This window comes from Perna viridis, chromosome 2 (genome assembly GCF_037379345.1).
Source record: "Perna viridis isolate PV_CMFRI_1.1 ecotype Kerala chromosome 2, ASM3737934v1, whole genome shotgun sequence".
Classification (NCBI taxonomy): domain Eukaryota; kingdom Metazoa; phylum Mollusca; class Bivalvia; order Mytilida; family Mytilidae; genus Perna; species Perna viridis.
Genome location: NC_142446.1, coordinates 13,157,240 through 13,182,445, shown reverse-complemented (window position 1 = coordinate 13,182,445; position 25,206 = coordinate 13,157,240). Strand labels below are relative to the sequence as shown.

At 33.4% G+C, this 25,206-nt stretch overlaps 2 protein-coding genes across 2 annotated transcripts; one reads left to right on the top strand and one right to left on the bottom strand.

Moving 5' to 3' along the window:
- The first annotated feature begins 54 nt into the window (after positions 1–54).
- LOC148623701 (dihydroxyacetone phosphate acyltransferase-like) lies at positions 55–16,073 on the top strand. Its single transcript, XM_088565737.1, has 14 exons — positions 55–231; positions 2,968–3,164; positions 3,416–3,592; positions 4,888–5,017; positions 6,531–6,734; positions 7,066–7,217; positions 7,628–7,758; positions 8,260–8,480; positions 9,695–9,949; positions 10,380–10,459; positions 11,047–11,190; positions 11,722–11,933; positions 13,103–13,164; positions 13,596–16,073. Exons 1-14 carry the CDS (start codon positions 195–197, stop codon positions 13,676–13,678), a joined length of 2,085 nt encoding a protein of 694 aa, XP_088421863.1. The 5' UTR covers positions 55–194; the 3' UTR covers positions 13,679–16,073.
- A 1,509-nt stretch (positions 16,074–17,582) lies between these two features.
- Positions 17,583–21,001, bottom strand: LOC148623700 (uncharacterized). Its single transcript, XM_088565738.1, has 5 exons — positions 20,713–21,001; positions 19,525–19,597; positions 18,961–19,032; positions 18,621–18,754; positions 17,583–17,922 (listed from the first exon to the last, which is right to left on the bottom strand). The coding sequence occupies exons 1-5, from the start codon at positions 20,819–20,821 to the stop codon at positions 17,696–17,698; spliced, it is 615 nt and encodes a 204-aa protein (XP_088421864.1). The 5' UTR covers positions 20,822–21,001; the 3' UTR covers positions 17,583–17,695.
- Positions 21,002–25,206: the final 4,205 nt, after the last annotated feature.

Genomic DNA, 25,206 nt, shown 5'->3' with positions numbered 1-25,206 from the left:
AACGTTTAAAGTAATGGGACATTAAGTTCATAAATTAAAGAACTCAAGAAATGTTGAACAATCACGCCACCGAATTTTCTGGTTCCGTGTCTTACCACCCTTTTCTTGCAACGGAAATTGTTTACAGAACCAGGGGAAATGTAAACATCTAAGCAGAACTTTGGAACACACTATATAGAGATTAGGGTCGAGCCATGTCAGATCAGTCGAGAAATTCGTGGATTAAACAAGGTATTTTTTGCATATATTTTTAACATAAAATTAATGGTAGTTAGTTCATGTGCATAGTCTTATGCAGTTATGGTCACACTCACAGGCACTTATTTCATTGAGACCCGTGCAGGTCCGGGTGTCAGAAGAATAGGCCTGCAGCAGTGCTAAGCTTGTCGTAAAAGGCGACTAAATAGTGCTAAGAAATCTAGCCGGGGGCTAGGAGCTCTGCCTACAGAGCAACTGCCGAACTGGAATGTGTGCCCCAGGTGATGGAATGGGATACCGCTGGCATGTTACATGCTGGGGTTGTCAGGCTATAATACGGAAAACCTGACCAGAAACCATAGTGGTGCACCATGTTGGTAAAGATGCCACGTTCCTCGCACGTTAAAGAACCCTGCTATTCGATAGGACTAGGGACCTTTGCGCTCTGCCACAGGAGGCTAAATTGCCCGACCCTACCCATCCCCTTTTTCCAGTGACAATCAAAATTTGTCGACCCTATTATCCTTGTTTCCTATCTTTTTTTTTCATTTCATCATCATTCATGTTCATTTTAACATCCAATTCATGTTCATCGCCTGATTATAGCTGAAATATTGCTGCTCGGGCGTGAAACCCCAACAATCAATCAATCAATCATGTTTCATTTTTTAAAAAAAATACCCCTTTCCCTTGACACGGCCAAATAGGTTTGTCACTGGCTTGTCACTAAGTGTCTAGAGCTTGATCTGGCTGTCCTCCTTTTAAAGCGCTAAAATATCAATAGATAGTAAAGGTCTCACTAAGTTGACTAACCACTTCCAATGTTTCCATTTCTTAACATGCCAAAAAAGGAATTTTCAAAGTTTCACTGTGAATTCCCAAGACAAATGACAGTCCTTAAAGTTGCATATCATTGTGAAGCTTGGAAAATAAGGCTTTCAAAATCAGTATAATGGTACAATGTACATATATGATGACTGCAGAAGTTTTCACAAAGGCAGTGGCTGATCATCCACGCATTCATGGACTGGAAGCCTCTACAATTTCCACATTACTATGTAAATGAACCGTTTCTCCTCATGATTCCGTGTGTTATTGACTCGAACTGGATGTGTGGACGATTAGCCTGTGGAGGCTCCCCATCCATGAATGTGTGGACGAGGAGCCACTGCCTTTCACAAGAATTGCTTGAATAGATAATATTGAAAATCTACATTTTTACCTTTTCTACTCACTGACAAGGCTAAGCATTCAAATCAAATCAAACTAAGTTGGCAAGTTAAAAACAATACAACATATGCTCTTAAAGAGACACACATATTCAATGCTTCTGTTTTGTTTTCCCATCTAATTAAATTTTAGGATTTCAAATCTTGATTCAAATCATGAACTTTGTCAAAAAAGGGGGCCATATTCCCATCAACAACTAGAAACTAGATTGGACTTTGATGAAAATTTCACATATTTTATATTGCATGATGCCATTGAGCACTAACTATTTTGTTTTTCAATCTTATTGCTTTATTGGATTTCTGGATGCAAAACGTGGACTTTGTCATTTGTGGACCAGGGCATAGTTTTCTCTGCAACTACTTATTACTGCCACTTGAAATATGACAAAAGCTTTATATATGTACCATACCTGTATCATAGTTTGGGATAAAATTTCAGACTTATGTAATGACTTTATATTTTGACCATATGGTTTCTTGGGAAGGGAGTTGGCACTTTTTTTTAGATGGTACAATGTATTTGTGACTGTGGGGAAAGTAAGTCAATACTTGTGAGTTAAATATACAAATGTTCCTATTGGTTTAGGTTTAACCACAGGTGTTTAAGAATACTATCTGTTAATAATTTATTTATCTGCTTGAATAGCAATACAGTGTAGATACATGTACCTGTACGTTTTGGGGAGGAGTGTAATATGCATGAGAAAACTGCTCCTTACATAACATTGTACATTGTATTAATAGTATTAGTTATGCTATGTAAGCCCCCTGTTATGTATTATAAGGTTTGTTTGTTGTTTGTTGGGGTTTAACGTCCGAGCAGCAATATTTCAGCTATATTCAGATGATGAACATGAAATGGATGATAAAATGAACATGAAATGATGATGAAATGGAAAAAAAAAGGACGGGACACAAGGATAATAGGGTCGATAATTTTGATTGCCATTAGAAAAATGGGGGATGGGTAAGGTCAGGCAATTTAGCCTCCTGTGGCGGAGCGCAAAGGTTCCTACTCCTATCGAATACCACAGCAGGGTTCTTTAACATGCAAGGAATATGACATCTTTCCCAACACGTTGCACCACTATGGTTTGCGGTCAGGTTTTCCATATTATAGCCTGACAACCCCAGCATGTAACATGCCAGGGGTACCCCATTCCACCACCAGGGGCACACATCCCAGTTGCTCTGTTGTCAGAGCCCCTAGCCCCCAGCTAGGTTTCTGAGCACTATTTAGTCGCCTTTTATGACAAGTTTAGCACTGCTGCAGGCCTATTCTTTTAACACCCGGACCTGCATGAGATTTTTACTTGGCATTTCATATACATGTATTGGATTCAGTCTGATATTTGCTGCTTCATCCTGATATTGGTGTATTGGAATAATATGGATTCTGATTTAATCTAAATATACATTAGTAAGAACATTTGTTTGTTATTAAGAATTAACAATAAGATTTTGGTGCATGTTTGCATTGTTATGTCCAACGCTTGTTATTCACCAAAGTATTCCATTTAGTTTCTTATTTCTTTAGACAATCCAAGACTTGTATCAGCAAGGCAGAAGGATATTTATGAAGACATACTAGAAGATAGAAGAAACAGCAGTGATATAGTTTGGTCTTTTAGAACTAGAGAAGAACCAAAGTACAAGTATAACAAACCAAGAACACCTGATGAGATCAGAAAACATGTTATGCACAGTGATCGTGTCAAATATGCTGTGGAACAGGTATTTCTCACTTTGGCTGGTAATATATCTAAATCTTATTATAATTTTGTCATTCACTTTTTGGCCTCGAGCCTTAAAACAATTATTGTGGTCATGTAATGGTACCATTATGCCCAGATACACTTACTAAGATACATGTAACTCTAATATTATCATAACAATAAGAATTGTTATGACTTATATGTTTCTTGCAATGATGATATGTTGTTATAAATTGTAGTATATTACCGTTAATTACTCTCTTTTATCAGGTCTGTTCTGAAAGTGGAATGCCAATTGATGAAGTATGGAAGCAAGCAGAAGAAGTTATGCAGGAAATGTCACACAATTTAAATATGGGAGCAATACGAGGTTTTGCGATGTTCCTTGTTAAAGTTCTTAAATCACTCTTCAAAAGAATTTATGTAAATACAGAGGGTATAGAGAAGGTCAGTTTATCTTTCTGAAAAGGTAGTACAGTATGCTCTTAAATAAACTTACTTATAATAGTTTTGCGCATTTTCAGGACTTTTTTCTATATTCTTAATTTAAAATCTTTCAAAAAAAAGATACATAATTAATTTTAGATACCATAGATAATGAAAATTACAACTTCAACACATTTGCAATAACTTATGTAAAGCTAGTTTGACCAATATGATGTCAATATTATTTTCTGGCCTAAAATTATGGCAAAGTAGGCAAAGTGTCAGTAGGCATAGTTGGATTGAAAATAGAAATAATTTGTTTCTATGAAATGACAGTTTGTCAAAGATTTATTAACTAAATAAATGGTTCTGAATTATTGGTAGCTTTCAAAATTTCAGATTCTTTTTTGAGAAATCCCAATTTACTATATCCAATTAATGAATAAATTTCAAAATATTGTAACAGTGCATGCAAGTGCATCTAGCTTAGGAATGAAAAATGTAGTTTGATACCTGTTATAAAAAGCGTTTAAAAAAAAAAATATTTGATTGCAAATTTCAAAGAAATAACAAAATTTTTCCCCAAGACAGCAGTGATTTCTGACTAGAATCTTGGTAGATAACCTCTGAGATTTTTATGAGGGACAGAGACGTCTTATAAGTTCTTAGGCCCTAAGAAATCAGAGAATCATTGACATATTTGTATGGCTAACCCCCTTAGTGCTTTGTTTCATAATTAATTATTTAACTCTTGATGTAGACTTTGTAGGCTGTATTACAATGATTATTTCAGCAACTGAAAGCTTGAATCTACTTATTATGGTCTTCAAGAAGGAAGCCTGTAAAGAGTTTTGATATAACTTTGACTTATCTGAAAGTACATCAAACTGAAGTGCAAAAGTGGAATTTATTTTTCTGTATCTCTTCTAGTTAAGGAGATACAAGCCAGAATAGATGAGCCATAGTATCCCCAATATTCTAAAAATAGTGTTGACAGATTGCTTCAGCACAATCAACACATTTTTTCTTAAAGTATACGCCTCAAGGATGCTTGTGACTATATTTGGTTACAACCCATTCAATGGTTTAGAAGATAAGATCTTTGAAGAAAAGTACATTTTGTAGATAACATCATAAGAATTGGAGACTTGTTTTGGGTTATTTTTTATGAAAGAAGTGCTTGTGTTCATTTAACATCAAGTTGAATATCCGAAGACTTCATTGAAAAATATTTGGTGTAATTAGTAGTTAAAGTTGATCATATATCATTTTGGACATTATTTTCTTGCATTTGTGCATATTCTGTATTGTTTCAGGTGAGAGAAATGTTGATAGAATATCCTGTTCTATTGATGCCTAGCCATAGAAGTTACTTTGACTTCCTACTGATGTCTTATGTGTTCTACTCTTATGATCTTCCACTGCCAGTTATAGCTGCTGCAATGGGTATGTACTTTTCACAGCTTAGCTACAATTTTTTTGGGTATAGACTCCATGAGACATTTTGATCTGATATTTTCTTTAAATTGCAGAGATGATTTTTTTCCTTTTTCTAGCAGAATTCCACTATTTCAAATCCGGATTTTACCGTAATACCATTCTTTTTTTACTGTACAGTCGAACCTCGATGTGTCAAACTCAGATTAGTCGAAATCTCGGATAACTCAAACTAATTACAAAGTCCCAGCAAAACTCCCCTTACTCCAATGCAATTTTACCTCGGATGACTCAAACTCTGATTAATCGAAACCTCGGATAACTTGAGGTAATCAATCAGTCCCCTCGATAGGACTTTAAGGTTAATTAACCCCGATGTCTCGAAATCAACTAATTAGTTGGAAAACTGACTGCTTTATTACAGACCATGATCAAAGTGTGTTTTAACAATGATTAGTGTGGTTTTAAAATTAATTTGTTGACACTTTTTATGGCTTGATTTGTGTATTTAATTAATTTAAAATTGTGCATGTAGTGAAAAGAAACAAATTTTATTAATTACGCGTCGGAATTCACACTAACAGTGATATCAGATATTTTGATATTTTGATATAATTTTTTTATAAAATACAGATGAATTGTAATGGTATCTGACTATTCAATGAAACATCAAATAAACGATAGTAAGTGTATATCAACGACTAAATTCGTTTCACTAGTTGATTTGAAATTTAAACATAATAATGTAGAGCACGTGGTTTGACAATATTCCTGATTGTTAGTAAAACTTAGCAGCATGTTATGATCTATGAAGTTTTCGATGCAGAAAAAAATAAAAAAGAAATTTCACTAAAACACTCAGTGCCGTCGAGTATTTCAAACATGATATACAACATACAAAAAAAATCCTCCAACATGAAACACAGAACATTACGAAATACCATGTAAAGTGAAGTACATGTACATTTACAAGTACAACAAATGATACTAATGCAGAAACAATCATTGACCAAACTACTAGTATCTCCGGTTTATCCTCGACCTCGGATTACTCAAACTTCCAATAACTCGAACATTTTTGTATGGTCCCTTTGACTTCGACTTATCGAGGTTCGACTATAACTGCTTCGGATTTTGCCAATTTCCACTTTGTTTGTAGACCTCGTAAAATCATCCCTGAAATTTTTAAGTTTTTCCTTGAATCTTCTACTTCTAGTGTTTGATTTGAAAGTGTTTTAAGAAGAAAAAAATCTGGAAGTATCATTTTATCCTATTTTGTTTAAATATTGATAAATGTATTAAAGTCAAGTCACACATTTTTTCATTTGAGTTCTGTTCATTTTACTGTGATGGAGATGCATATTTGGATTTGTTTTGAATTGTAGAATTGAAAAAACACTTTCTTAATTCTTTTATTATTGTTAAAACAAGTAAAATATTATGGTGACAAACAATTTATAGTTTAAATAGTCAGTGATATCAGTTTAAATTCTTACTGAATAGGATGTTGTTTTTTTTTTAGATTTTATGGGTATGAAGTTTTTTGGATGGTTGTTGAGAAACAGTGGAGCATTTTATATTCGAAGAAGTTTTGGTGATGATATGTTATATTGGGCAGTGTTTACAGAGTATGTTCAGTCCCAGTTATGCAATGGAGATCACCCTATTGAGTTCTATGTTGAAGGTACCAGAAGCAGAACATCTAAATCATATGCTCCAAAGTTTGGTAAGTCTTGTCATTCTTAGTGTAGTATTTAAAGGCAATATTGGACATCAAGATCAGTCAAGTGTTATGACTTACTGGTCGGAGCATGATTTTATTGGACTTAACCATCTAAACTAAGGTAGCACTAAAGTTTGAGTAATGTACACAAAAAAAAAAAACAAAAAAAAAACTGTGGTGAGAAGAAAGTTGTAGGGCAATCTTGGATACCCAAATATACAAGGGTTACTGACCCACTGAGGGTTAAATCATTCTGTAATTAGCTCTGACTTAACTTCTTCATTATTAAATAAAATGAATCTGAAAATAATCTCAACTGTTTGTGTATTTTTAGGAATGTTATCAGCATCATTAGAGCCATACTTCAAAGCTCATATTCCTGATATAATGGTTATACCTATCAGTATTAGTTATGACAAAATACTGGAGGAAGCTTTATATGCATATGAAATATTGGGTGTACCAAAACCCAAAGAGTCAACTTCTGTAAGTATTTAATGTACACATATTCAGTTTAAGTTAGTAACCGAATGCTTATTTCATGTCTTTTGGCCTTATGACAGCTCTGATACACATGTTTTAACAGTGATAAAAAATTTATATCACAGGCATATCATATACACAACAGAGACTGCCGTAAGAGTCTAAGTATTTGAAATAGATGAAGAATTCAAGTAAGCTGGCCATTGTTTTTCATACATACACATAATTTAATTAAATTTCAGTAATCCTTTTTTTATTGACTCTTTTAAGTTTTTTCCCAGAACTTTAAGGTACACTGTTACCTATGCTCACATTGCATACAATGAACCAGTTTGCAAAATGCAGCAATTACTTAGATAATTTTACACTGAGGTTATAAAAACATTTATATTTTTAGTTTCAATTATTTTCAGGGTTTATTCAAAGCCCGAAACATATTGTCTGAGGACTTTGGAAATGTACACATACATTTTGGAGAACCTCTTTCAATAAGAAAGTATACAGATGGGAAGGTGGATCGTAGTGTTCATAGTCTGGCACCAAGGTATTCACTTTATCAGTCTTCCTTGTTTTAATGCTATTGCACTAGCTGTAAATATCTTTAAAACTTCTTTGGTGTTTCCTTTGTATACAACCGTAAAAAAATGCTGTTGTATAATGGTATTGTGCTGTCATTGTCTGTAGACATCTTGTTTTTATGCAATAGTATTAATATTAGTTCGTCAGTCTTTATTAAATTTGTAACAAGGTTCCAAACCACAAATAGAAGGTTGCCGTTGATTTGGGTGGTTATGGCCTCATTAGGGACCAAAAATAAGCATTTCATAGAATTTAAACTATATAACTCAAGCTTATGTATCAAGCTTGAATTGTGTGCCCACACTTGCTCCAACTGTTCAGGGTGCAACCTGTGTGGTTGTATCAAGTTGCACCCTGTGAAGCATTTTATTTGATAATTGTTATGCTTCAGATTGAGTTATTAAATATTAATTTTTTTCAGTTTAGACACTTTAGTTGAGATACATGTATAGTATTTCTTCTTCAGATATATAGCAAGTCTGTCCGAGGAAGAAAACCAATTGATACAGAGTCTTGGATATAAAGTAGTATTACTTCAGCTCCAACACATGGTTATCTCTCCGTGGTCACTAATGGCAGCTATACTGGTACAAAATAAAGTCGGCATCAAAATAAAGCAACTTATGAAAGAGGTTGAATGGATAAAGAAACAGGCATCTAATTTGGGAGCTTATATTGACTGGCCAGGTAAATAGATTCCATATAAAACAGAGAAGAGGGGGAGAAACAAGCATTGTAGTACATTGTAAATAATGATTTTCTTTAAATCTTTTTAGTATAGGGGGCAAGTTTATGGAAAACTGATGATGATGTTTTAAATTTGAACATTCAGAAATTGGACTGAAATTTCCTTCATAAACCAGTCACTTTTGATTGCTAAAATATATGCTTGTTTACATGTACATTTTTATGCCCCCGTGACAAACTGTCGGGGGGCATATTAATTTACCCCTGTCCGTCCATCTGTCGGCCCATCCGTCTGGATTACACAGGATCATGGCTTGTTCGGCTATCTCCTCGTACAGTTTTTGAACTACATTTAAAATATTTTACAGGATATTTCTACACATGATGAAGGTGTTATGGAAATTGGTGAAAATTAGACTTACTTATTTTTGTCAAAAATAAGGCTATATGGCTTGTATGGCTATCTCATTCTGTAGTTTTTGAACAACATCTGAAATATGTTTTGCAGGATGTTTCTACACATAATGATTGTGTGCAAGATCATAGGATCTTGATTTTTCATGAAGTATTACGGAAATTGGTGAAAGTTAGACTCGGTCATTTTCGTCAGAAATAGGGCTGTATGGCTTGTATGGCTATCTCTTCATCTGAAATATTTTTTGCATGATGTTGCTACACATAATGATGGTGTGCAAGGTCATAGGATCTTTGATTTTCACGAAATATTATGGAACTGGGTGATAGTTAAACTTTGTTAATTTTGTCAGAAATAGGTCCCAAACAACAAAGCTATGGATTTGTTTTGGGGGGTATTATCATTTTTCATGTGTCCATTAATATGTCCATCGGTCCTCTTTTTCTCATTGCAACTAGTCTAACACTACCAAATAGAATTTCATGACACTATGTGGCCAGGATACAATATGTAGATATGCATATATTTAGGAATTTCTGATCCCCAAATTGATCCCCAGACCATGAGTAACACTAGTCTTGGACGGATTTCTGAATCTGCAAACCATGTCTTCAAATAAAAATAAACATGTTCCTAATTTGGCAAATCTAGCTAGGAGGGGCATCGTAAGTGTCTTACAGACACATTTGATTTACCAAAAAAAAATCACTACTAACAAATGTGGCGGGGGCTCCTGTGATAAACAGGTTTTCTAGTTTTTTCCAAATGTTGTCATGTTGTATTTTTTTTACCATTATAGGCAATGAATCAGCTGAAACAGTTATCAAAAGTACATTAGCTTTACATAAGAATATAGCAGAAGTAGATCAAGAGGATGTTGTTCACTTACTTGAGATTCAGCATCCTACAAGAGGGAGCCAGGATGACCTGATGCAAGCTGCTGCTCAACACTTGATACTTACACTGTATAAAAACCAGTTAATGCATATATTTGTCAGAGTTGCCATGGTGACATTATCTATTAACACATGTAATGAAGAAGAATTGTCATTAAGTAAGTAATGATTAACATTTACAGAACTATTGTAGGTAAATATGTTGATAGTACATTTTATAGAAGCCATATGTGTGTTGGTGATTTTTTGGCATATTCATTGTTCTTGCCAGTGCATTTCAATGTCATGGTACCAAAACATTATATTTTTTTCCTTTACACTTTCAGAGATTCTCAAAATAGCAATGAACCAGATCAAAATGAGATATACTGCAGCAACGAAAATTTTTATATTTGACCAGATTACACTAATTTATCATATTTTAGATTTCTGCACATAGTAAAGGCATCTTAAAAATAAGAAGCCATTGAACTTTAATGCTTTCACCAAGCTGGATTAGATAGAACATATTAATTAGCAATAGATAAAGGACATTTCCTGTCTACATTTTTTTCTGATACATATTCATAGTTCTTTTGTCAATTGTAGATGAATTGTATAGTAAATATGATTTCCTAGAACAGCTTTTAAACAGAGATTTCATTTTCATGCCAGGGTGCACAAAACAGGTTTGTTAATAACCATAAAATACAATTTAGCATTACTTCAGGCACTGTTGTTGGTTGATTACCGTTAACAAGTACATATTAAAGTTTTAATGGGTCCTGCCTATCTACATGTAACTCTAGTCATACAAAATATGGAATTCAGTTTTTCAGTCGTTTCTTAAACAACTGAAAAAAAAAAAAAATTATAGCTGTATAATGGTATCACCCCGTCGTCATCGTCATTGGCGTCTGTTAACTTTTGTTTATTTGCAATAACTTGTTATGACTTGTTAATAACATTGTTTAGACTAACATGCAATTATTGTAAAATGGTAACTTTGTTTCATTCTTTAAAAAATCCTACACCCAAAATTTGACAGACATACTATAGTAAACTGATGTCTGTCTATACACATTGTACAATAACTAAAAATGCTTTGAAGGATTTAAATAATTGGCTACTATGTTGATATATTTTCTTTTCCAGTGTTTTAGAGTTCTGGAATTCTAATTACTGATAAAGAGGGACTTGCATATCAAGTACTTCAGCCCAGTTATTTTTTTTATAAAATTTATTCAAGGAATACTTATTTCTTATTGATTTTTAGGATTTTGAGAATGCAATTTTAGCATTGACACATAACTGTGGTGTTGTTATAAATGAGAACCGAATGCTGCAAGTGAAGAAGTCAGTCAATAAATATACCACTTTCTATAGCCAGATGTTTGAACCATTTTTACTTGGATATTGGGTTTGTACATTTGTCTGTCATATTTGTATACTTACAGTTCAATTTTAAGCAAATAATTTATTCAGAATTGTATGCATTGAAAAATATTTTTTCAAAAAGATGGAATTTGCTATATATGTAGTTTCAAAAAGCGAAAACGTAGAGATAATTCCTATTCATCCAATTAAAAGTCTTACATTCCTACAATTATCTTGTTAACATTTTACTAGGTATGCCAAGAACTTCCAACATGATAAAGTGCTTTCTTAATTGCTGGATCCCTTTCTAAATGATTTGATATAGGGGTCCTTTGTTTCTTATTACATAACTTAAGGGATTTGATAGGTCAAGGATTACTACCATTTGAAGCACATATTTTGTTGCTACTTTTTTATGTATTGCATGACGACTCCTTTGATATTCACATAAAATTTTTACTTTTTATACAACCACCTTTTTGGGGGAGTGGAAGTATTAAGTTGACGAGCGTTGCTCAAAGTTTTTGTAGTTTTTGTTTTGACTTGATACTTATATTTTGTTACATGTTTTTAGATTGTGTGTAAGTACATGTTGTCTATGCACAACGATGCCCATGGTAAACCATTAGCTAAACCTCCAAAGTCTATAGCAAAAGAGTCCCAGATACTTGGATCAAGGTTGCTGAGAGAAGGAAATATCAAACATCTTGAGGTCCTGTCGTTAGATTTACTAAGTAATGGAATTCATGCTCTGTACCATATGGGAGCTGCTAGAAAAGAGAAAAGGTTAGCATGAAACTGGTTAAAATTTGATATCTGATGTACATACAGCTTGAAGACTTCAAACATTCCAAATTGAAGAAATCAAGATCACACAGCCTTTATTATACGCTAGCTAAGTTTGGGTGGTATTCATTATAGGCTAGCTAAGTTTGGGTGGTATTCATTATAGGCTAGCTAAGTTTGGGTGGTATTCATTATAGGCTAGCTAAGTTTGGGTGGTATTCATTGTAGGCTACCTAAGTTTGGGTGGTATTATTCATTATAGGCTAGCTAAGTTTGGGGTGGTATTTATTATATGCTAGTTAAGTTTGAGGTGGTATTTATTATAGGCTAGCTAAGTTTGGGGTGGTATTTAGATATTTAACATCTTCAGACACAAATACAAGGTGTTGAATACAACTGCTATATTTTATGTTCATTTTTGCTGTACTTTTTAAGCAACACAAATAATTATCCCAGATTACTATGTAGCATTCAGTGGAACACACTACATGAACCATCAAATCATGACCTTGTGCTCCAGGTACCTACACTGCCAACAATTTCATTAAAGATTTTATGTACTTTTAATGCCACTATAAAAGCAATACTTTTCTTTCACAAAACGTTTCCACCAAGAAAGGATTTTTTCGGTACTTACCTTTTCTGTAGGAAATTATCTAACTATATTATTCTACTGGAAGCAAGGAGCACTCTCTTTGTTAGTTTTCTCATTGTTTATAGATATTTTTAAATTATTCATAACTCACTAGACTAAGCAATGTAGGTTCAAAAATTATGGTAGGAAACTTGGTTATCATTTGAAGATGTATGAAGAAAAAAGTAAATGTTGCAAGATGCCACAAAGGAAGATTATCCAGAATTGATATCTTCTAAATTCTCACTTACTACCAAGTAAAAAAAGGCAAATGGAATATGTTGGTATGCTCACTTGGGATTTTTCATTACATATGCACTAAAATTATTAATTAGCCCTTTTCCCAATATAATAATTGTGTACCTAGTTTTGAAAGAATAAGGTTTCCAATTAATTTATCAACTGTGTTAATTAGATAGTATTTACTGCATGTGCACATTACCTTTTCACGAAACAAAATTAAGTCTTGTGCACAGTGGTCACTTTTATAATGAACTACCGTTCCACAATGAAGATGATTTTAATACTTTTACAGGGATAACCAGACCTACATGTTCCCTAATACAGTCAGATTGTCAGCTGTCTGTAAACAGTTAGGTAATGTACAAATAGTTATTAGTTGTAAAGTAGTATTTATTCTTTATTTCATTATGAATTTTTTTAACCAGTTCTGTGAGGACTGCTTTTCAACACATTGTTTTCCAGGTCTGGATTAATTTCAACATGAGAACAAATGAATGTGACAAATGACTTGTTTCTCAATCAATTAAGTAGCAAAAAAAGTTTCATTTGGATAATCCCTGATATTTATACTTTCAATATATGATTGAATAATATTGACGAGTTAAAACAGATTTCTGCTTTGTGTAATGATTTGAGAAAGGAATCATATTTTCTTAATTGTTTACAATGAAATATTTACAACACAAATAAAAATGACCCACAATATATTCAATAGAAAGTACTGTATATGATACCATTTAAATGATCACCTTATGATTGTGATGATAATTATGATTTTCTTACAGAGAAGTTCATAGATGTACCTCGTATACCAGAGGCTATTATAAATGTATCATCAAAGACTGTGACTATTAATGCCAAACTGTAGGCAATCCTGACTAGTTCTTAAGGATGAAAGGTCTCAGACCTTTCTAATATTATCTGTGATTATGTGTGTTAAGATGATGATTGAGAGAATGATTCGCTTATTTGTTGACAGAATGATTAGCATATTTGAGAGTGGTGTGTAAGGATTGCAAAACTGTATGCTGCAATCAATAAACTACAAGACATAAACTTTTAGTTTTATAATCCATATCTATTAAATTATTTTTAAGTAGTTTATTCTAGCTGAAAATATAACAAAAATGGGAAATTATAAATAATGGCCCTTAATTGATTGTATACAACTGCAAGAAATTTCTGGTATTATAATGGTATGGTGTCATTGTCCGTAGACAATATGTTTTCATGCAATAATTTAAGTACTAGTTGGTTGATCTTTTAAAAAAAAAAAATACGATACAAATCTAACCTCAGAAGGAAGGATAGTTGCTTAACCATTTTGAACTTTGAGGCAGAAACAAGCATTTCATAGAATTATACAACTAAATATGAATCACTATATAACTACAGTAAAAGCATATGGACGTCTATGAAATTCAACAATATTCTATACCACTAATGTCATACTTGGATTGATTTAAGGGGGGTATAGATTTGAGTCGTTCAGGTGTGAAGGGCCAAAAGGGGGCCTGAAACAAGCTTTTTCTGAAGTCCAGACAATAAGTTGACTGAGTAAATGGGTCTCTTTCAAATTGTACCACAAGGTGTCATGCCTTTAAAGGAATGCTAGATCTTAGGGGTTGTTGCTTGACCATATTAGTAATAAGGGGACAGATACAAGTATTTTCCTGATGTCTATATGAGTAAAAGGGAATGGATCTCTCTGAATTTGTGCCACAGGATGCCATATCACTGAGAGGAAGGTTGGGATTGATTTTGGAGGTTGAAACTGGATCCATTTAGGGAGGGGTCACTTCAACTCTTGTCAAATTTCTAATTTCAATCAAACTTCAAAGCTGTACGAAGCTTCAAATATCTTCTCCTCTGAAACTACTGAATGGATTTGGACGAAACTTAAGATAGTAGTTCCTTAGAGTATCCTGTACAAAATGACTCTTCAGATTTTTTATGTTAAAAAATGGCTGTCGTTACTAAAAATAGAAGATAGGGGTCAGACAGCAGGTAAAAGTATTCAGCATCATGAGATCTATCTATGGTCAAATTTGGATGAAAATCTGTTGGAGTTATTGCCCTTTTTGGATGTTTTTTGCTGCTTTTGATGTTATTTCTTTAAAAAATCTTTTCCTCAGAAACTACTTTACAGAATTAAATGAAAGTTGGTGTTTTTGTTTTATAGGGTATCCTTAACAAAATGACCGTTTGGATTTTTGATCAGTTAAAAAACATGGCTGCCATTTCAAAAAATAAAACAATTGGGTCAGACAGCAGATTTTTGCATACATCTCCGAATCTGTTAGGTTTAGCCAACAGCTTTCAATTGCTGAAATGTGCCTTATTTTAAGGCTTACAAAAGTCTCCAATAAATCAAATGGAGTCAAAATTGCTGGACAACTCCTTGTTAGAGTTAATGCCCTTGAAAGGCAAAAATTTAACCATGTGAGCAATCAAGGCTCCAAGGAGCCTCTTGTTATGATGTTATCATGCTGACTAAGTATAACAATATCAATCAAAGGACCAAGACAAAAGTCTATACATGTATTGTTGTTCTTGTCCAGTGGCTACACTTGTGCTTGGATATTTACCTTGCCCACAGAATTGTCTGAAGGAGATATCATCTAGTATAACAAGTTAAACGAAGAAAAAAATGGCAATAATTATTGTGGGTTTTTCTAAGGCTTTCCCTCAACAATGAACACTTTTTGCAAGGAATATACAAAAATTATTCTTCAGCTGCCAGTAATCCGCCCCACTCACTATAGACATAGTGCATTGTAAGTTAAAAAATTTCTTGGAAGGAAATTTGCCAAAATCAGATAACTTCAAATGTTTGAAAAATATTAAAAGTAAAATTAAAACACAGTAATATGGAATCAATTCCTATCATGTGCCACCTAATTTGGAATATTATATTGAATGGTACTTGAGTAGTCTTTTTCAAATTAATTATGTGTAAACAACAGATAATGTGTCTTAGTGTCGTTATTTGACTTTTTAGTTTATTTTTGAAGAAGTGTCATCATTCTGTTCCTGTGATTTTATTACTTTTGTTACCAGGGCCATTCAGAACTTACTTAAAGGTGTGTTTACACTTGTATTGAAGACCTGTGTTCTCAGTCTTAACAAGGAAAGTTTTTTGTGAATATTATAAAATTGTAACTGAGATGTGCAATATATATATATATATGTTTACCTCTTGAGTACATCAAATGTAATTATGTATTTGAAAAAGCAAATAAATATTTCATTATATTATTATACTTTTCTCATTGTTGACAGTAGTTTAATAGATAAAATAATAGTATATGACAACAATATAAAGTCTTTATGTCCTAATATGCTAAACAATTGTTTTCATGTCTTCTTAAAAACACACACTCAATATGCAAGATAATTCAGGCGCGATCACCAGTTCAATAAATATGCAAGATAGTTCAGGCGCAATCACCAGTTAGACAAATATGCAAGATAGTTCAGGCGCAATCACCAGTTCAACAAATATGCAAGATAATTCAGGCACAATCACCAGTTCAACAATATAAAGAACTATACTGTATAGCTCTTCCTGCTCTACAACTGAAGGTGCAGATCCAAGGACAAATGTGCAGGCGTACGTAAACCCCACTTATTTTGGGAAAACATTTTTTTTTGCATGAAATCTTGATTTTTTTCACAAATTCTATCCCCCATTTGTTTGTCTCACGTTGCTTGGCATTTAATTCTATTTATGCCTCCTCTAAACTGAAATCTTTGATCTGCCCCTGAACTCTGTACCAATGGAATGGAGGTATAATCTCAAAGATGAAATAGCATCTCAGATGAATTCTCTTATTCTAGTAAGGTTTAACACCATCTATAATTGGTTAGTGGATTTGCTCAAGTGTTTTGGTCAAGTGACCACAAATCCATGTTGGTGGCTATAGTGGAAACAAAAGAGTAAATTCACTATCACTAGTTTCAGGCCTACTAATTTAAAGCTAAAATAATATATAAATACTAATATACAGAAAATATAAGCTGCTGTGTCATAATTTAGTCACAAGGCGGGGAGGGGGGCACATAACTCTGGTTCTATACAGCTTTCAAAGAATTTTCAAGAAAGTATGAGATGATTAAGGTAGTTTTTTTTAACCCAAAATTATAGAAAAATATAGAACGCAAGATATGAACAACAAAATCTTTTGTCAGGAGTTGTGATGGTACAGAAGGCTGTTTTGTATAAAAACCAGAATTTGACAAATGCGCTCTATATTTGTCTCGTGAATTAAGCTATTTTTATACAATTCGGCTAAATTTTTCTTATTTGGCTTTATTATTATCTACAATTTTACAGCAACACATGCATGAACAGCAATTAAACTGTTTTTAAAGAAGGCGCATATTTAACTAATTAATTATGCAATTTCCAAATTCATTTGAAACACTTTAGTTTCTGGGGCTGATTTTCATTTTTTTTTTTAACATGGAATGTTGGGGTATAGGCGACCGGGGTGCACATGACTACGTATGGCATTTTAGATCAAGTTGAGCTGAACCTAGAGTACTCTGTACTATGGAAGAGTTATATCGGTGTTTGATTAAACAAATGCGAGATTATGAGCTCGTTTGGTGCCTTAGAAAGCCGCTACTATTACAATTCAATTGTAAAAGCTAACATTTAACTCATCTGCGGGTGAGATGGATTGAAGTCCGTACGTACCTTAGGAGGTCTACATATGAAATAACAACTAATTTTTGTATATTCAATTTCAGTTTTAAAAAGTCATAAAACATGTATGATGATTTTATGTGTAATAATCAAACAGAAAAATAAATTTGTAGAGAGAACTATTGCATCTTCCCAGATGGTGATCATGCAGAATGATTCAACTCTAGCCTCAGTTTACTTTTTGTATGAAGTCTTTCTTTCCTCCCTGAGGTATTTATACCCAGCAGATGGTTCAAAGTCTTCATAAGTAAAAGTGTCTTCTTCGGTTTGTGTGTGACAGGACACGGTTTTAACAGGAGGCGTATAAGTCTTGACATAACGAGTTTCTGTCACTGTGTATATTATGCCTTCCTTGAATGTCTTCATGATATACAGTAGCCCTGACATAACTAAACATATACCTGAAAAAAATAAAAAAATATTTATATATCAGTAAACTTTTGGCATAGCTCTTATATTAGATTACAATTTTTTATAATCTTCGATTCAGGCACATGAGCTTGAAATCTAAATAATATATAGAACTTTAAAATATGGGTTCACCGGCAGAAGGAGATTCTTTCGAAGATGATAAGGGAAAGCTTTTAATGGCGAAACATTAAACATGTGTTAAATGAGTTAAATCCATATTTTTGGGCTTTATACAACCTTTATTGATAAGATTTCAAGGTCCACGGGTATTTGTTGTAATAGTTTTTCTTTAAAACCACTAAACGAAGCCATATTTGGTCACAAGCTTTTTGGGATTGCCTTTTTGCTGCTAAGAAAGAAAGAAATTTTGAATCGATGAAATGACCAATGATCTGAAAGACTAGGTCTAGAAAAGTTTCAGTGTAGGTTAAAATTGTACAATTCTCCTAAAAAGTTATTTTCCACAAAATTCATGCCAACTTTGACCTTTTTTTCTGTTCATGACTTATTTTTCTACAACTGATAGTGTCACCTTTGTATTTAAAGTATTGTTTTAAGTTCATTTTGGTGTTTCTAGATGAGGGTTAAAGAGCCTTTAGTTTTGAACTTGAACACTGACAGTGTGAACATATATATTCAGTAGCGACTACTAGTATATATTAATTTACCTATTTTTGGATTGGTTTACCTGCAATGAATCCTAGAATGACTTGAGTTCCAATAAGGAAAATAGGTACTGTTATGAATAAGTAAAGAATGCCTTTCTTCCAGTTATCAATCCACATGACAGCAGACCAGCACTTACAACAACATCCATCTTGACTGAAATAAAAACGTCACTCCGTTATATCTATGCTGTAATCAACGCAGACAAACCAATTTCTAACTATACACAGTCAAAAGTACAAACTGCAACGTTTTAATCAGTTTATGCATTGCAAAAAATAAATAAAAGTCAAAAACGAAAACAGGCATAAAATAAAAAAAGAAAAAAAGAAAACAGACATTAAAAACACGAGGTCACCTACCTACAGCATCTGCTGGTACATTTGTCTATCATCCATGTCAGCTCCAGTAGAGTTACGGTTATGCTGGCTGATCTGAAGGTATACATTAGGGACCGATCATTATTTTTCCCCAGTGGTAGGCCGGCAAAAGAAAAATGAGCAGTTCTTAAAAGTGGGGTTATAGCTTTTTTCTGATTTACTGAACAGGGGTCCGTGTTTTTTTTTTTTGTTTTTTTTTAAATATATATATTATTCATTCGTGATTATATATGATGCAATCAATATTTATGCAAGAAATGTTTCACCGTTGACTTTTGTCACCAGTTTTACAAAACATCTATCACTGTATTACATTCCGTATTTGGAAAGGGGGTCGATTCTGTGTGTTAAATGTAAATTTACATTTTGCCGACCCACACCTGGAGATAAATAATGACTGGTTCCTTAGGTCAAATTAACAATTTCGTTGATGTAAAAATGATGTCAACTTGAAAGTAAATAGGAAATTCTTACTTATAATTGATAAAATTGAGGTAAATTAATATAAGAATAACTAAGTCGCTCAAACAACAAACGTATACTTACAAAATATACCATCCCCAGTACAAAGGTGCCCCGTTAGCAAACTGCAGAGTTGTTACGCTAGTCGACCACATTACTGGAAATTGAAATCTAATGAATTAATCTTATTCAATGAAACAACCACTTTTTTCAATGTACTTCATGCATCTGTTTAGTTTTAGGGGTGGGTGGAGGCTCGAGAATTGCGACTCGAAAACATGTTTCAATCCAAGAAAGCATCCATTGGTGGACCCCTCCTTGTTTGAAAATTTTGATAATTTTATGCATTTGTTGGGCGAACTTTGACCATTAATTGCCTGAAACGTTTTACTGGACCCCTTTTCCTAAATCTATTGATTCATGCACGTGCCTGCATGCATTGATTGTAACTCTAAAGCAAAATCTTAGTATTTAATAGAAACTCATTCATATCAAATAAGCCTGGATTCATCTATTTAAGTGAGTAATTTTACACCTCATTAAAAAAAATACTCATTCTATCCTCAATTCTTTGAAGATCATTCTGAAAACAATTTGATTAGGAGAAATTAAAAAGAAAAGAAATGTGCCCAACATTAGGCCAAATAAAATTAATTAGTAGATTCTCAACCCCCTTTCCTAAAAAAATGATAAAAATATTAAAAATTGGGGCGGGATTTTTTTTCGCGTCAGTTACTATAACAAACAAACACAAACATTTCTTTGTGATAAACACGGTTTCTTCTCTGGAACTGATTTGGCTATGGATTAAGAACATATCTACACTTCAAATAGATAAAATTAGGCTAGCAAATATTTGGTAAGAAGTAAAAAATATAATTTTCCCACCCGCCCCATATTTTTGTGAAGATTGAATGAGTATCTACCATTTAAGTTTACTTGACTTAAGAACATGGACGTTTGGCAAGAAATGACATGAACCGTCTAAGCACATTTTTTTTACAATAAATATAGTTAGTATGATTTGAAGGTAGGCACCTTACTCTGCACCATTATGACTCCATGCCGTTGGTTCTACCAAGCAGGTCTATGTCTAGTCAGACCTTTGCAAATACGACGATCAATTTTTTCTGTCACCTAACAAACGTGACTGTGCGTTAGAAACAATGATTTAGTGAGAAAAGTTTTTAAACAGCAATTATAAATATGAAGTTAGAAACACATTTTCTGTTTTTCAAAGATTTTCAAAATGACCACCCGAGGCTAGCCTACCTGCCAATGTTCCTATAGTCCATAGCCTTACAATGATAGTGATGTGTTTTAGCACCGCAGGCTGTTTTGGAGGTCCAACTTCTGTCCTTATAATACGATCCTTTTCCATGATCTAATCACCCACATTTTTGTACGACACACATTGTGAACTTACTGTCAAATAGTCCCTTTTAAACAAAATCTGCTTGAAAAGTGGATTTAAATTGTGTGTTCCATGATGTGTAACTTTAGTATACTAGTTTACACAAGTTATGTTACATGTATATGAACTGTCACCAGCTGTTGTCATTGATTTTATACACCAATCATATATCAAAATTACTTATTTAATGATGCTCGCCTTTATATGCTAGTCGATGAATAACTCGGAATATGTTTTTATTGATATAGATTAAAGTTGGAAATTCCAAGATTAAAGCTGATAATTCCAAGATTAAAGTGGACAATTTGAAAAAAAAATAAAAAATAAAAAAAAAGGGTGGCCCCAATACGCCTCCGCAGAACTTAACCTTTTTTATGAATTATAAGAAGTAACTGATGCATAAAAGGGATACCTATATTATTTTTTCATAATCGACATTTCCTCACCCTGTCACATTCATTATCAAACGAGAGAAATAAACGAGAACAGATCAACAATGGATACCGAAGCAGAGAATGTTAAAGATCGCGAACAATACTCAAGTTGTTACTTTTTCAGCAAGACTTCAACTTTTACAAACAAATTAACGACGTCTGTCAAAATGACTACAACTTGTAAATAATATGGAGTAATGCGTCTTTTATTTTTGATCAATCGTTATTCAGAAAATGCAAAAGGCAACGTTTCATCCCACCGTTTTTATAGCATGTCAATATACATGCTATTTAAATTTGATATGTTGTATTTTGCATTATCGATGTAATGTATTTACTAAAATGATATGCCTTTTGCATTTTCAGTCTAGAATAGGGTTTATTAAGATATACAGAAAAACCAGGTCGAGATTACCTGCTCAGAAATTACTGCTCCTGGCAAGACACCCGTGATGCATGCTGCTCATAGAAGGTCAGGTCCGGTGATAGAGGTAGAATATCTAATAGATGGAGGTTGTTGGTTATAAATCTATCCCAGTCTTCTCTTGAAGCATGGCACCTTGCAAAACAATTTAAGTAGATCAATTCACTTTTACTCAAGTAATTTGCCGGTACAATTAAAAAAAAATCAAATTACTTATAGTAAAATTATTGTCTGGATATCAAGAAAATACTTGTTTCTGGCACCGCATTCCTAAACAGTTCAAGTCTTTACTTTTTGAGTTGAGAGCCTTTTCTTTAGAAAAGATACTAGAAGTATCGAAAAGATGTGTTTTATTCTTTATCATTATCTAAACTAATACAAAAACGTCCAGATATCAACGAGTGTTTAAGCTTAGATATTTTAAATGTTGTGCCTTTACAAGATGTTCTTACTTCATTAGGTGGAGGACTCAGATGTCATGTTCTGATTTCATTAGGTGGGAGGACTCAGATGTCATGTTCTGACTTCATTAGGTGGGAAGACTCAGATGTCATGTTCTGACTTCATTAGGTGGAGGACTCAGATGTCATGCTCTTACTTCATTAGGTGGAGGACTCCGATGTCATGTTCTGACTTCATTAGGTGGGAGGACTCCGATGTCATGTTCTGACTTCATTAGGTGGGAAGACTCAGATGTCATGTTCTTACTTCATGAGGTGGAGGACTCAGATGTCATGTTCTGACTTCATTAGGTGGGAAGACTCAGATGTCATGTTCTGACGTCATTAGGTGGGAAGACTCAGATGTCATGTTCTGACTTCATTAGGTGGGAAGACTCATATGTCATGTTCTTACTTCATTAGGTGGAGGACTCAGATGTCATGTTCTTACTTCATTAGGTGGGAAGACTCAGATGTCATGTTCTTACTTCATTAGGTGGGAAGACTCAGATGTCATGTTCTTACTTCATTAGGTGGGAAGACTCAGATGTCATGTTCTTACTTCATTGGGTGGAAAGACTCTGATGTCATATATCTAAGTGATGTATTTGATATAGTGGGGATAAAATCCCCACCTTCACAAAACTGAAATGCAGCAAGGTACATACACAAAACTTAATGAAATATTTCTCCTTCATATCAAGTATTCCTCACTGATTTGAGACAATTTATTAAAGAAAATGTTGACAACATACTGTTGAGAATTAATTTTTGAAACCGCTTGTTAATAGTAAATGTATTAGATTCATTTATCGTCATTTAGTAAAATTACAATGCTATCTTCCCAATGAAAAAAAAATTGAAATGGGAAAATGAATTATATACTGAAATTCCAGATTGGAAAAAAATATTTTGTTCTGAATAAGAAGTGTTGTAGTAATGCTTATCTTGCCAGTTTCCAGTACAAGTTTTGACATTGAGTTGTACCTACTAATATGTTTTTGCACAAGATTCATATCAAAGATTCAAATTCGTGTTCTTTTTGTCATCAGAGTATAGGACTATAGAATATCTGTTTTTTGACTGCTTAGTCACTTCAAATGTCTTAAATGATTTTCAAATTTTTCTAAGAAAATACTATTGTGATTTTGTTATGAAAAAAAAAACCAACTCTTTCTTTTTCGGTGTTCCCGAGGCAGATATCAAATTAAATCTTTTGTTATTTATTAGAAAACAGTACATATTCAAATGCAAATTGGAAGAAAAACTGCCTAACATGGTTGGTTTAAAGCAAAGAATTCGACAATACTATCGCATTGAACATTTTATTGCCAAGAAAAATAATGTTTTACATAAATCTGAGGAGATATGGGCCCTATTAGAAATATTTCAGATACTTGATAACTAAAAATGTGTTTATTAGACTTTAAATACGAAAAGGTATTTGATTTTCTCTTGAACATAAGAGAGTAAGAGTGAGTGAGAGTGAGTAAGCCTGATGAGTGCAGTCTTTCAAATTAATATAATATAGTGAGAAATATATACTTAAGAAATAATTCATGGAAGGGGCAATTCCTACCCCTGGTAGGAATTATTTCTTTTCTAATATGACAAATAAGGTATTTTTTGTGACAAAAATTTCCCTAGGCGTAGCCAAAACAACGGCAGTTCCGTTTAACCTCCCCTGTATGGAAGTTGGATTAATTAAGAAATAAACTACATATCCAAGTAAACCATCTATTGAATAAGTATTAGTATCAGTATAGTATTAGATAACCTCTCAGCCGTTAACTCATCGCGTAAACGTTTTTAAATGAGTGTTTTGTCTCGAAGCGACAGTGAAATAAAAGAGCGCAGGTGCTAAAGATGGGGTTGTACCGACATTGACATTTGCCATTTGACGATATGAAGACGTCATATTAGCAATTTTACCCCCAAAATCAATCCAAGTCTGTGGAGCAATGTCATGGACACCCAAATAGGAGATTTCGCCAATCTCATAAGTGATGCCAAATTGACAATTTCGTGATTACAACAATCCCAATTTTCAAATCTTTATAACTTTATTTCATATCCAATTTTGGTTCTGTAAAATGTTTCATTTAGATAAAAAATTCATATTTTGTATAGGAATCGATAACTCTTTAACTTGAAAAATAAATTTGAAATGATATTTATACGTAAATCTCTATTTTCATATAAAATTATTTTAAAATTTTTTTGCTCATATAGTCTAACTTCTGAAAATTTACATCAAAATTTCATGGATAACAAGAGACTCCCAGGAGCCTGAATCGCTCGCCTGGGTTAATTCTGCCTTTCAAGGGCAATAAATTTAACAAGAAGTCGTCCAACTGTACTGACTCAAGAAGACTTTGGAGTGACTTGTCTTAAGGACCATTTCAGCTATTGAAAGTTTCTATCTATCAGTTTTCAAGATATTGGCTTAAAACTGTAAAAAAAAAAACAAAAACAAAACAAAACAAAACCGTCATTTTCCCCTTTCAAGGACAATAACTTTTACAAGGAGTTGTCTAACAACTTTTATCCCTGCAGAGTTTTGTAGTCCTATGATCATTTCAGCTATTGAAAGAATTTGGCTTAACCTAACGGTTTTGGAGTTATTTGCGAAAAACTACTGTCTGACCCCTATGTTCTATTTTTAGTAACAGCGGCCATGTTTTTCGATGGATCAAAAATTCCCACCTCAGTTCTATGAAAGATACCCCAAGGAACATTCATACCAAGTTTGGTTTCAATGGGTTCAGTAGTGTCAGAGGAGAAGAGTTTTGAAAAATTGTTAACGACAACGGACGACGACGACAGACACCAAGTGATGGCAATAGCTCACGTGGCCAACAGCAAGGTGAGCTAAAGAGTTTTATTGACAGTTCGGGGAACCAAAAGAATTTTTCGATTATCTTTAAAAATGAAAAAAATGATGATTTAAAGTTGATGCCCCATGCCATTCCATGGATTTTTTGCCAACCGAAACCAAATCGCTGGTAAGTGATGACATCACAAAGAACTCTCCTATACTTTTACTGGAATTAT